A 12,933-nucleotide genomic window follows, 5' to 3' on the forward strand; every position below is an offset into this window, starting at 1 on the left:
AAGGTTGAGTCGTCTCAAACACGACTACATGTAGGTGGGATTTTAGGCGTTTTTCAACCGTCGGAGTCGCTCGTCTTTGTCGCGTCCCTCCATCTTGCTTCCATCCGTCTTGAAAACACCAAACGGAACCACTATAACGCCCATCACGACACCCACGATGCTTTCGCAACCGTCTATATCGTTACCACTTTTTCTCCTCCTATCCTCGCTCCCGTCCAGCTTAGCAACCTGCTACCTCCCAAACGGCACCGAGCACCTCGACTCTGGAACATCGCGCTGTGCCTCATCGATTGACGACCCGCTCTACTATACATGCTGCCAGTCCGGATGGGCCAATCCACCAGGAGGCGACGTTAAAAATGGCCCTACGGCAGATGAATGCCTGCCGAACGGGCTTTGTCAAAACAGAGGCTTTAGCAGTGTACAAGGACAAGAAGTGCCAGAATGGACACATTTCTACAGGGTGAATTGTGCGAACGAGAACTGGGAAGGATGCATAAATGTTTGCAAAGATGGCGATCTTGCGAATGACAGCGCGCAGATGACGCCTTGTGACGGGACGCCTACATCGGAATTTTGGTGTTGTGGAGATAGCAACGAGTGTTGTAGTTCTTCGACTATATCTACTACTGGCTCGTCGAAGACGAAGAAAATCAGGATTCCAAAGCGACTTGGGGAAGATACAGAGGCGAGCTCTTCCGGTGCGGCATCGGCACCGGCTTCTTCAGGTGCATCATTAGGGCCGAGTTACACGGGTGCTATTACGGTTGCTTCTACGGGTGCGGAATCAACGCCGACGTCTGCATCGCCATCTGCATCGACGTCTGCGGCGACAGACCAGTCTGGCCAAACCGAAGGAGATGAATCAAGCAAGAAGGAGACGTCGCACACAGGGCGCAATGTCGGTGTTGGAGTGGGTGTTGGCGTTGGCGCAGCGGTTTTCTTGGGTCTGATCGCGGCTGTGTTGATCCGAAGGAGGCGAAATCGAAACAAAATTGACCTCGAAGACAAGCGACCGGAAAGCGTTGAGAAGCAGGATGATAAGAAGGACAATGGGAACGTATATGCAGTAGCTGAGATGCAGCATCAAGAACCTGTAAGTGGAGATGTCAATGTGGGATTTTGATATAGAACCCGAAACTGACTTTGATCTAGGTGTACGAGCTTCACGATGGAAGCAGAGCTGATGTAGAATTGGACGGCACAAACAAAGTAGTTGGGACAAGATACGCTTAGTTGGGGATGTATAATGATCGTTTTGCCGGTTGAGGACCATTACTTCCATCGTCCTTGAACGAATTCCAGAGCAGCATGCTGAACAGGCCTTCGTTCTTGATCTTGTTGTGTCTTTTTGACACCGCCACTTACTCCGTCTTCTCTTTCTCACACTGCTCGTCTTCCTTCACAGCCTTCAAGAATGCTACGGCTGCAGTACCACACATTCCAGTCACGGTTGAGCTTATGGCGATTGTCTGGACAACCACAAGCCCATACCCACCCATTCCGGCACTAGTAAGGATAGCGAAAGCGCTACCTGCAGCGATAGGTCCAACGCTAGCCTGGAATCCAGCGGCGAAAGAGCCTAGATTGAACATCAGAAATTCGTCGGGAGATAAGTGTAGGTGACTGATACGTACCACCAGCAATACCAAGAGGTGTAAAGCCCACAAGCCCGAGCATTGCAGGTGTGACGACGGCGATGATCGGACCCGAAGCGATACAAGCCATCAAGGTGGTGAACTGCTTGGGGTTTGAGAGTATCCATTCCTTGAGCCTCTCGCTGAACCCTGAGAGGTCTTCCTGGGTGAACTCAATCTCGGGTAAAGTGATCTGGCCAATATCTTTGAGAAGATCACCACTGGTCATCTTCTGCCAGAAATCATCTGCTGTGCTGCCTAATCGCTTTGCCATGTCTTCTCCAAAATCCTCGAGGAACTTCCAGTCGAAGTCTCTGTGCGGCTTCTCATCAATGAGTTGAGATAGACGTTGATTGGCGTTGTTGAAGGTAGATTGGACGAATGAAGTCGCATGCTTCGAGGCACTGTTGGCAATGGGAGCAGCGTGCTTGCTCACTTCTTTGCTGAGAGTTTCCAAAGTCTTCCTGGCGTCTGCGGCGACTGGAGCCGCTCGCTCTACTACCTCTTGACCTAGAACACTACCGTACTTCCATGTCTCGCCCGCAGCGAACCCAACATGTTCTGTCGCTTCTCGCCTGAACTTCTCGGCTACACTTCGCGCGTCATCGAGGAAACCCATCTTGAAGTTGAGGGTGCTGCTCAAACAGGGTCTCGCATTTGTGGTATCATGAAAGGTGACGTTAAGCGACAACAATCCATTGTTTGCACTAGTGCAGGACTGGTGAACGGTGAAGTGATGTTGTGTAACCACTGCAACATGCGGGGTCAAGGCGTAGATGCCATGATTTGCAAGACGATAGTCTCAGGGACTGGTATTGTCTGAGCAATCAGATAGAGGCGTGTGGAGACATTTTTGCACAAAATTAATGATTGGGCAGTAGAGGTACATTTCCATAACTCTCAAGTCGCATAGAAGAGTCGAGGTGCCGACGTGGACGGTACGCGGTGTTGTTGCTTGGATAGGCGATAAGATTAGGCGTGCGGAAATGAGCGACCCGGTTCCACGTTCTAGAAGCTTGGCACGGGCCAGTTCATAGACTTGGAACCTGGAGGCGAGCGGACCGGTATAGCGTCATAGGCAACGGCCTCTAGAGGGCGTTGGTGATATAGTGCAAACGCGTTGTTTTGACTTTTGGACGCTGCCTTGGTTGTCGTGTAGACTGTGTGGCGTGATTGGGAGAAGAAAGGTTTGGCCTGACGAGCTTGCGGCTGCAGCTAGGAGTGGTGCAGGTCGGCTGGCCCCATGCAGGTCGGCGCGATACGCTGGACGTCATTCCAGCTGATCGCCCTGACTGATGCGGGACAGGGACCAGCTGCAACCTCGTACCAACCATCGAGCCTCGCGCGCCTGTCATGCAGGGATATCTGCCATGTTTGACGTGCTTGTGTGCATGTGTGCAGCCGTGTGTCGCGCCCAGCCTGCTGAGCTTTGTTGATGTCCCTTTATCCCCTTATAATGTCCGTCGGCATGCCTCGCCTACCCTGCCTTGCTGCAGGCCGCCAGGATGCTGCGAAGACTGCACCACGACATGGTTGACGAGAATGCGGGAACGCTGCTGAGGAAGGGCAGCAAGAGACAGAGGGTCTTGAAGTTCTTCAGGTCCTGGAAGCAAAAGCAATCACAGCAACACGACCAAGTAGCTGCACCCGTACGTCCATCGCTCTTTCCCTCTCCTGCCGTCCTTGCCATTCCAGCCTGATCATGAGGAAGCTAATCACAAACTTGTTATCACAGATACCGCCCAAGCAAGACAAGCCGACCCCACAGTCCCCGCCCGAGCAAACACTCCATGTAGAAACTCAAGAGCAATCGAGCAGCCCAGTCGACCATGGCAGCACCATGTCTCCTGTCCAAGGGGCGGAGCAGGATCGCGTTCCAACACCGCCACAAGAAGCCATGGAAGACAAGGTCGAACCCCTCACTGAGGGCCAGCTCCGTACCCTCTTCGCCGGAGCCCCTCAGTTTGGCGTCACCAAGACAGACAGCCGCTACATACCAACAGTCTCCTACCCTTGGAACATTGACACTGCTCCAAAAGAAGTAACCGACACAGTGCCTCTAGTCGAGCCTGCCTTTTCAGCTGCGACCCTACACGAGCCTCCGTCCAAGACCCGGCCGCTACCAGACACTTCGAAACAGTACAATGGATATCGGGTAGATGTAGTGGAAATACCAAGCATGCTTAGTGCTCAGGGTGTCGAACCGGGCACTATTGGCTTCTCACATTTCCTCGAGATGCCCAAGTCTGACACTCTCGCCAATGAATTGGAACAATCCCAGTCAAGCAAGGACTCCTTCGAGTCAGTCAAGAACAAAGAGGCAATGCAAACATCTCCTGAGCGTCTGGGTATTCGTCCAGTCGAACTGAGCTTGATATACGACCGCTTGATAGAGTTCCAGGACATGTACGAAGCCTTCCAAGATAGTCCCGAGCCTATGACCATCCTGAACAACCAGAGCGCTGGAGACCTCTACGCGAATCTTTTCACCAAGTTTCTTACGCCGCCGGGTTATGATGACTCTACAGATGACCCCACTGGGTTGCAGACGCAGATCGTTGCCCTGCTCAGGGTCTTGGGGCTGAAGGGTGTCTGGTATGACTTCAGCCTTGTCGAGTGGAGGATAAGACTTGGACAATTATTGTGGAGTGAGCCTGAGCCAACATCCGAACACGAAACTCAGTGGACGGAGCGGGAGATTCTGTTGCTGCAAATCACCTTGGCATGTGAGCTCTTGCTCCGACTAGATGCCTTCACCAATGCCGATGCGGCCGACGCCCAGGTCCGGCTTCAGATTGACCCAAAGGACATGGAAGGATTTCTCAAAATCAAGACGAAAAAAGTTGATTGGGATTTGATTCTAGCGCGGAGGTTTCTCGACAACATTGTCATCATGAGGGGCAGTGATGCACCAGTTTCACCGAAACCCAAATTGCGCGGACTGCTGTCGCTGCTAGGTCAAGGTGCCCACGCAGAGATACCGCAGTCAGACCTTGTCGTACTTCCACAGCATCAATCCCAGCAACTTTCCGGGCTGCTTCACTTCGCAAAGACACTTCAGTGGCCCAACATTGACGCAGTCTCGACAGATCTGGCCCGGAAGCTTGGTGAGCAAGACAAGGCGGAAGACGCCACACCATCATCACCCAGTGGAAGATTGCCCGACTCGTCCACTCCATCTGGTATCAGCGTGTATGGCACGCCGTTGCAAACACCACTCGCCTCTGGTCATCAGCTAGACAGTTACTTTGGCCATGTTGGGAAACCTGCCCTGAACCGCAACAACTCTCGCGCATTGCGCATGCCGCTGTCCCCCATCTCTACAGTCCCCGAGAACTATGCCAATTCCAACTTTAACATTGGAGGATGGCTCAGTCGGTCATATCTAACTGGTCTTATCCTTCCCGGAGAAGCGATCTCACACTTCCTCGTATCGACACTGCTTGAGAATGACAGCACTGCTATTGCCAACCTTGGAGAATCGGCAAATCTGTACGGTGGGTTTACCTTTGGTGAGAGAACATTCTGGAGCAAAACTTCTGTCGTGGGGCGTATCCTAGCCTGTGTCAAAGGCTCCACAGAGTGCATGGGCTGGATCTCATGTCCAAAGGTACCCGACAGCCCCAGCGAGCGTTGGTACTCGATTCACAGCGAAGTCCTTCCGTACGAAAACCGCTTGCGAGTAAGAGATGGCTTGGACGTAGTGGCTCAAGAGTCAGCTACTGTGCCTGTCGATGCTCTAACTTCAACAAAATCGGAGGACTTTGTGCTCCCTCAAGATCTTGACTCGTCTCCGACTTCTTCCATCGCCTTCTTGCAGTGGGAACTGGTTCCAATCAATACGGACCTCATCGATGGTGACAGCTTGACAGGGCCACCAACTGACAGCGATATCCATGCTCCGTCGATGACTTTTGTGTCCGGCGTAGTGAGCCACACTCTCACTCTGGCATACGATGTCCAATTTATCACTTCTTTCCCATGTACCACTGCAGCATCTGCACCTCCGTCATTGACTCATCGCCCCAAGGCCATGAGACGTTCGGTCACCGGAAATATTTCGCGATCTTCTTCAAAACACAGCGTGACATTATCACGCCGCAACAGCCATGGCTTCGAGCCACTCCTATCACATCCTCCAGACGCTGCAGATATTACACCGAAGCGCATGTACGAGCCACCTACTGGACCAGAAGCCGAGACGCTCGCAACCAGCAGCAAGCCCATGAATGCGCATCCTCTGCATAAATCATATACCTACAAGATGGTGCCAGCCACTGATATCCTGGACCCTGACTTCCTGCTGCCATTCGAGCTTCACACGTCCAAGTCTACGGAGCGTTTGCTCGATCTTTCACGAAGCAACGACAGCGAAACAGAAGAGATGATTAAGAATAGTAAGAAATCCGTGCTCGTACTCGATGCTCGGACTTCATCAGATCTTCAGTTGCTCGCACGAGCCTGGTGCGCGGAGAAGGGCCTGCACGCGATCGTGAGCAACGTAGGACGCACTTGCTTGGGTTGCTCCATTCGAGAAGCGAGAGGCTTGGGTATCAACATCGTAATTCGGGTGTAGAGAAGCACCATGGTATGGTCAGATCTGTCAATGCTGGAAGATTTTGTCACCTTTCACAAATTGTTACATTTCCTCCCGCGTGGGGAGATGTGGTTTAGTTTTGCTACTGGCGAGTACTGCGGGCGCATATACAAGATACCCAAATCGTGAATGAATACTACTGTTAATTTACATCGAGCATTCTCCGTTACCAATCCCACACCTGTTTGAGGATCGCGCGAGACAGGAATAGCATATGCCCACACTTAAGGCCTATCACAAGGAGCCATGACGATCAAAGCGCAAACCCCGAGTTTTGATGCAATCATCGCGCGCAGAGGCTGTGTGGTTTTTCAGGCTGTTCATTCGATCGGCGCGCGCAGCCACGTGCCACTAGCCGATGTGGTGGCTGTGTGTCCGTGGGTGGCCTCACGCGAAGCGCGTTTGAACTTCGCGAGTCGAAAATTAAATATCGTGCATCCCACTCGTATCGCGGTGAACAAAGACTCTACGACGTGTCAAATTCATCTAGATCGGTCGCAATTCCGTTGCTTATCAGCATACATCATTGTTTCTCCCTTACAAGCTCATCTGTTCTTACATCATCCATCCTACAGGGGGTCTCGTTTAGCACCTACCACCGACTATCAAATTCACCCAAACCCTGAGCCAATCTCACCAATTCCATCCAAGATGAATTACGCCCCAGTCGAAGCCAATACGGAAGAGTTCACAACTGAGCATAATGAACCAAAAGACTGCTGTACACGATGCATTCAGCGGCTTGACTGCACATTAGCAGGACCTTGGTGCATCGAAGCCATCATTGCTTGTTTTGCCAGTATGGGAGATTGCTTGGGCGATTGTTGTAGTAGTTGTGGGAACTGTTGTGGAGACTGCTGTACCGAATGTACCAAGGTTTGTACCTAATGGGAGTTGTCAAAAAGGAGGGAGAAGAGCGGGGAGGGTCTTCACGGGTTCGCGATGTTTCTCATTAGACGAATATGACCCTGTTGAGATATCCTCTGGATTACGATGGTCACGAGTGGCTCGCCACCTGTCTTTGGGTCATCGTAGAACCAGAGGACGGCGACCGAAGTTCGGCGTTGCGCACACGAGAAAGAGAAGTGGAGTTGGAATAATAGTCGGACGGTGCCATGACGATACACGATAGAGCGGATGCGATTGCCTTGAGCATATGACAAAACGGCATGGAGCACTTGCCAACACGACTCCCAAGAATGCATAGCACGTGCATGCTGCCATGCTGATGGCCCCGATTCTTGTTTGTCTGTTATATTTCACACAACGACGTTCCACTCGACTCCCACCATATCACTATTACTGCGGCACCATCGCTACCATCTGCCAGTATCAAGTTTCATCTCTACGACTATCAGAGGTATTAGACCATGGCAGCAATCTAGGGCTCTGCTAACAAGACGCAGCGCATTCATTACACTTCAAAGTCGGCCTTAGCGTTCAGGAACGACCACTGTTACTGTTAAGCATTCGCTCGCGACGTTCGCTTTGTAGCCACTGCAGTCGGAGGCGCACTTGCCCATTCACGAAGAGATACACTGTTCCATAAACCATACGTCCATCCGCCCACCCATCATGCCTAGAGTATCACGACGCATGAAATATAAACGTATATACTGTTGCTACACAAGAATAGATCGCAGAATCTGTCCCCTCTGTGGAGACGAAGTGACTAAATGGAGCTTTCAAGGTAAAATCGAACATTGCTTTCGCTGTCGTAAGGCTCTTGTGTGGGACTCTGCAAAAAAGGTCCAGTTGTCAAGGGTCCGAGGTCGGCCAACTTTGAAGTTCTGCGGTCGTGGTTCACCAGCTATGAGCACGGTAGAAGAATGCAATGAATCAGGAGAGGGCCATTCCAGGCGGAGTTCGTGGAGCAGTCCCATAGACGACGGTCTATGCACCCCGGACAACGATTCACTGCGCTCCTGGATCACGGTGACATCCCAAGATATGGGCTCTTCTATCAACGGCGATAGTGACGGTCATGCGGTGATCGCATGCGAGAGCATAGGATCAGATACCAAAGACGACACGGTACCAGCTCGAATGACGAGCTCGACTCTGTCGAAAGACGAACAATTGACAATGAACACCTCGGACACGATCAACGAGAATGACACAGTTTCTCTGCTTCCAGCAACTGCTGTACCCGAACCGATCGCCGACGCTCCACATCCGACATCTCCTCGTCCCATATCTCCTCCTCGTATAACGTCCCCAAGTCCCACATCTCCTCGCGCGTCATCTCCAAGTTCATCATCTCCACGCCCATCGCCTCTACGTCTGATACCTAAGAAGAAGACATGTAGATTTAGAAAACGATTCAGACGCAAACGACGCGAGCCCATGGAGCCGAGCCCGTCTCTGGAAGACCTCATCAGCATTCCAGAGGTTGTGCCCCAACCTCGCGCTGCAGAGCTTCTCAATACCCTTGTTCTCGCTAGATCTATTCACGGACGAGGAGTTGCTACAGAACCTGTCACGGCGTCTTCCGCGCTAGAATCCCGAGAATCTGATGACATTCTCCAGCAACACGCCGCTGACCTCGACGATGCTCTTGCACAACTCGAATCGCTCGAAGTTGACGGTCGTGACGAGGAGGGGTCTGCATCCAGTAAGCGGTCATCCTTTTGGTCCCGAATCTTTTGTTTTCTGTAGTGCAGAGGGCTTCGGATATTATCGAGGAGGCATAGACGATGGAAAAACTATGAGGTATTGGCTTAGGATTGGCGCGCATGTGCATCCGTGCGGATGGAATTGGAAGGCAGATCGATGTAGGAAATGCAAATCAATTCATGGGTGAAGATGGGCATTAAACCTTTGAAAGCCTAGTGTCCGAGGAACTGCTTCGTCTGGTAGCATAGTGCAGATAGGACCCTCCCTGCATATTCAATGATGAAAGCGTAATATATCTCTTCATGATGTCTCCAAGAACCTTGATGACTAGAGTGCATCATAATCTACGCTGCGTGTACCAGATTTCTGTGTCGTTAGGTCGGTACTTGTGGCGAGGAGGTGGGACAGCACATGAAGTCAGGTGGGGATTCGCGTACACAAAGTCTGTGGGATCTAAAGAACTTGGTTGCTCAACTTCTTTGCTGGTTGAAGCGAAGAAGTACCATTCACTATATCGCGCCGGTATATATGCTTTGACACAATTCCATGATAGATGTACATCCAGCTCTTGCCGTACTCGAAGCAGCCCACGCTCAACAATCAGCGTTCCGGCTGCAAGCCCACCTTTCACCTCCACCTCGTTATCTTTTCTTGTCCCAAATTTACTTCAGAGCCTTCTCGGCCTTCTGTTCAGCCTTCTCAGCAGTGTGCTTGAGATCCTTCATCTCGCCCTTGGCTTGACTCTCAGTGCCTTCGATGGACTTGTTGTAGGCGTAGATACGGCCGACCTGTGTAGCACCAACGCAGAAGACAAGGAAGTTGACAGCAGCCAAGGCAACGTTCTTGGGGCGGATAACGAAGCACCATCGTGTCCAGATGGCACCTGTGCACATGAGAGCGAAGTTCTGGGTGAAGGAGAGAGATTCAGCGGGGCGGGAGAAGTCGGAGGCACCGGCGAGGACCATGCCCCATTTCATTACTGGGGCCCTATGATAGTGTTAGCAACTTCATAGCTCAACAATGGCCGTTTTGGACTCGTGTGTTTGCTGCTGCGGATGCGCTCCGGACAAAGCGGGGAGCTGCAGCGCATCGCATAGGAAGACAGAGGTCATGTCGAGGAAGCGTACCAGAAGTGGACAGTCTTGGGTCCGATAGGGCTGTTCCAGAACTTTTGGAAGCCAGCGGGCTCAGCGCCTGCAGCTGTGCCGGCATGTCGGCGGGCATTTGCGCGTTGAAAGAAGGGTCGGAAAGAGCTGAAGATGCGGGAGCCCGGGCGGAACGACATGATCGCGGTCTTTGTCCTTTACTCTCCAAGTTGGCGATCCGAGCAGAAGGGGAATTGAGGCGTCCGGAGTGCAGCTGAGTCCGGGACGATGGTCGTGTGCGTGCGGTCGCGATGTCGGGCTCAAGCCTTGGTGAATGATAAATCCGGAACTACGATGGGGTTGCTCCGGTTAGCCAGGCCCAAAGGGGTAAGGCGTGTTCCTGGCAGCTTCCGACGAACATTGAATGTCGCTGCAGCGCGGGTGACGACAGACACCGATTGATACCCCCACACCACATTAACGGTCCTTGCAATGGCATCAAAAGCATTTGGAAATGGCCTCAAGGAGCTGAGGTTCTTGTTCTGCCAGACTAGCGAGCACAGCGCCGCCACAAGGTATGCGACACCCAAGTGAGGAGCGCAACACGATGCGCAGAGCAACGCAGAAGAGCAGAACAAGGAGGACCGAACGAGCTGGGCTGATGGAACATACAGGAACTTCCTTACACGAAGCTACCCCGCCATGAAGAAGGCCAACCCCTCCGTTCCTATCATGATCCGCGAAGCCAGCGGCACCCAGCCCACCGTATATGCGCGATTCGGTGCGTCACACCTAAGGAAAGACACAGGAGAAACATTGCTAATAATCTGGAACAGACTTTGGAAAGGAGAGGAAGCTGTCGCTAAAGGGTCTGGACGACAAGAGCATCGAACAACAAGTCGCGGACCTTGTACAAAAGGGCGCATGAGTATATAAGCAGAAAGAGAATAAGTGAACAAGACAAGAGCCGCAGGTGAAGAAGCAAGGGCATACATCCAGCTCGAGAGAGCGTAGCACAGTAGCTTCGGTATAGCCCAAACTGAACATCCTCGAAGATATCCCCTTTCACCTGAAGTGACATTTCACCATTCACCGATCTCGTCCCATCTTCATACCTATCATATAAGCGTCTCAACCTCCTGTTCTATTGCTGTTTCTCCGTCCTCGCAATACCTCATATACCTTCTACGACAGCTGAACCTCTGCCTCAAACGTGCACAAATAACAACTCTAAAGACTACACATCTAACAATGTCTTACTCAGCCCCATTCCAGCCAAACCCCGACTACGATGTCGATGCCGCGCTCCTGGACATCCTCGTTCATACCCACGTAAGTACCTCCAAGCACCTCTGTCGTTTCCGGATCAGCACTGACATACTATCTTGTATAGCACCCCGCTGTCTCGTCTGGCCCAGCAGCAGATGTGCTCGCGCGCATCGAGAAGCAGTACCAGGACTGCGTCAGGGTCCTGGAGGAGCGCAATGCCGTCCTGGCGAAAGAGGGAGAGGCTGCGGCCGCCAAGATCGAGCGCCTGGAGACGGAAGTCTGCGCGTTGGAGGGGGATGTGGAGACGCAGCTGGCGGTCCTTCAGGATAGGGCGGAGTGCGTCTTCGTTCAGACGTATATCGTGCCAGACAAGGTTGTGGTTCTTCGCGTTGGGGAGGAGAAGTGGAGTGGAATCTTCAAGGAGGCTTGAAGAGGTTTTGGGTCGTGTCGTGTAGTTGTCTTCTGCTGCCCTCTTTCCTCTTTCTTGTCTGTCTTTGGTCCGTTGATAGACTTTCCTCTTCGGCAACGGCCTTTGGGCCTAGAATCACATCATGTTCTCTGCCGCACTTGAACATCTTCTTGGTTCTAGTGCATGACAATGTCTTATGTTACTGAGCTGGTGGACGGACAATGCTCCACACTGTTACTACACACATCTTAGGCATGATACTTATAAAACTTATCCTATTGAGCGACGTATACGTCCCATAAAGCTAGAATTAGGCGCTTGATTCAGAGTTTACTGTATTCTTCGAATTACCTCGTATGCCGGTGCTTGACAATCAGTAGCCCAACGTCGCGTACCGCAATTACCATAAAACCTAGCAGCATGTCTACTGAATTCACCCCAAAGCCTCAGCAGCTGAGTTTCTTCGACAAGATGCTTCGTCGCAACGACTCCGCAGTGGCTTTGTCATCGGCATCGACTACCTCTTCTATCACTCCCTCATTCGCGTCTCTCTCACAGGAGAACGATCAACTAGCTCAGGACAATGCTCATCTACAAAGGCGTAATGGAGAGCTGACTGAACAGTCTGAGCTCAACCAGAACCTCTTTCAGCAAACCTCCGAAACGCTCGCAGCCAAGGAAAGCGAGATCACCGACTTGGAGGAAGCACTCGTTGATAGGGATAGCGAGATCACTGATCTAAAGGGGGTTCAGAAGGAGCTCAAGGAGTGTATTCGCCGCAACGACGAAGCTAGCAATGAAAGAATCCAGACTCTGGAGCTTCAGCTTAGGGATCTGTCGAAGCAACTTGAAGAAGCACATGAAGCGGCTGCTAAACGTAAAGCCACGTGGACAAAGTTGAAGAACCAGCAGAAGGAATATCCCACGATGGTTGAGAACGAGCAGCAACAGGGCCAGCAAGGACCCACCGATTTTGTTCTCATACACTGGACTAAGCTTCACGCAAAGGATAAAACAATCGAGTTCTTGCGCTGCCGTCAGTCCAAGTCTGACAAGCGCATCGCCAGACTCAAGGAGCGGTTGGCCGCTGCGGATGAATTGGGTCGAAACTGGGTGCAGACAATCACGCTTGCTAATTCCAAGGTCAAGGCGATTGAGACAAAGCCTCAAGTTAGTATTGAGCATTAGAGACAGACAACGCAAGATGACGGCGTAGTAGGAGAAAACAATCGCGCATTAGATTACATCCTAGCAATCACTATGATATATCTCAGAAGATTTATTCGTCTGCCTTCTTCAGATAATAAGACCATTATAAGT

The 12,933-nt window shown here is 51.7% G+C and overlaps 8 protein-coding genes across 8 annotated transcripts; 6 read left to right on the forward strand and 2 right to left on the reverse strand.

Moving 5' to 3' along the window:
- Window positions 1-157: 157 nt before the first annotated feature.
- On the forward strand, window positions 158-1,236 carry AA0111_g3318 (hypothetical protein; the record flags this gene model as incomplete). Its single annotated transcript, XM_028649189.1, has 2 exons — window positions 158-1,096; window positions 1,156-1,236. 2 exons carry the CDS (start codon window positions 158-160, stop codon window positions 1,234-1,236), a joined length of 1,020 nt encoding a protein of 339 aa, XP_028508977.1.
- A 128-nt stretch (window positions 1,237-1,364) lies between these two features.
- Window positions 1,365-2,256, reverse strand: AA0111_g3319 (hypothetical protein; the record flags this gene model as incomplete). The annotated part of the gene is made up of 2 exons (XM_028649190.1): window positions 1,365-1,582; window positions 1,638-2,256. 2 exons carry the CDS (start codon window positions 2,254-2,256, stop codon window positions 1,365-1,367), a joined length of 837 nt encoding a protein of 278 aa, XP_028508976.1.
- An 886-nt stretch (window positions 2,257-3,142) lies between these two features.
- AA0111_g3320 (hypothetical protein) lies at window positions 3,143-6,213 on the forward strand (the record flags this gene model as incomplete). The annotated part of the gene is made up of 2 exons (XM_028649192.1): window positions 3,143-3,286; window positions 3,373-6,213. The coding sequence occupies 2 exons, from the start codon at window positions 3,143-3,145 to the stop codon at window positions 6,211-6,213; spliced, it is 2,985 nt and encodes a 994-aa protein (XP_028509133.1).
- Window positions 6,214-8,046: 1,833 nt separating this feature from the next.
- On the forward strand, window positions 8,047-8,892 carry AA0111_g3321 (hypothetical protein; the record flags this gene model as incomplete). Its single annotated transcript, XM_028649193.1, has 1 exon — window positions 8,047-8,892. The coding sequence occupies one exon, from the start codon at window positions 8,047-8,049 to the stop codon at window positions 8,890-8,892; it is 846 nt and encodes a 281-aa protein (XP_028509134.1).
- A 620-nt stretch (window positions 8,893-9,512) lies between these two features.
- Window positions 9,513-10,135, reverse strand: AA0111_g3322 (hypothetical protein; the record flags this gene model as incomplete). The annotated part of the gene is made up of 2 exons (XM_028649194.1): window positions 9,513-9,837; window positions 9,978-10,135. 2 exons carry the CDS (start codon window positions 10,133-10,135, stop codon window positions 9,513-9,515), a joined length of 483 nt encoding a protein of 160 aa, XP_028509129.1.
- Window positions 10,136-10,427: 292 nt separating this feature from the next.
- Window positions 10,428-10,863, forward strand: AA0111_g3323 (hypothetical protein; the record flags this gene model as incomplete). Its single annotated transcript, XM_028649195.1, has 3 exons — window positions 10,428-10,510; window positions 10,610-10,716; window positions 10,772-10,863. The coding sequence occupies 3 exons, from the start codon at window positions 10,428-10,430 to the stop codon at window positions 10,861-10,863; spliced, it is 282 nt and encodes a 93-aa protein (XP_028509130.1).
- Window positions 10,864-11,186: 323 nt separating this feature from the next.
- On the forward strand, window positions 11,187-11,634 carry AA0111_g3324 (hypothetical protein; the record flags this gene model as incomplete). Its single annotated transcript, XM_028649196.1, has 2 exons — window positions 11,187-11,267; window positions 11,329-11,634. The coding sequence occupies 2 exons, from the start codon at window positions 11,187-11,189 to the stop codon at window positions 11,632-11,634; spliced, it is 387 nt and encodes a 128-aa protein (XP_028509127.1).
- Window positions 11,635-12,033: 399 nt separating this feature from the next.
- On the forward strand, window positions 12,034-12,801 carry AA0111_g3325 (hypothetical protein; the record flags this gene model as incomplete). The annotated part of the gene is made up of 1 exon (XM_028649197.1): window positions 12,034-12,801. The coding sequence occupies one exon, from the start codon at window positions 12,034-12,036 to the stop codon at window positions 12,799-12,801; it is 768 nt and encodes a 255-aa protein (XP_028509226.1).
- Between the last annotated feature and the right edge of the window lie 132 nt (window positions 12,802-12,933).

The sequence above is a fragment of the Alternaria arborescens genome, assembly GCF_004154835.1.
Source record: "Alternaria arborescens strain FERA 675 chromosome Unknown contig_6, whole genome shotgun sequence".
NCBI classification, from domain to species: domain Eukaryota; kingdom Fungi; phylum Ascomycota; class Dothideomycetes; order Pleosporales; family Pleosporaceae; genus Alternaria; species Alternaria arborescens.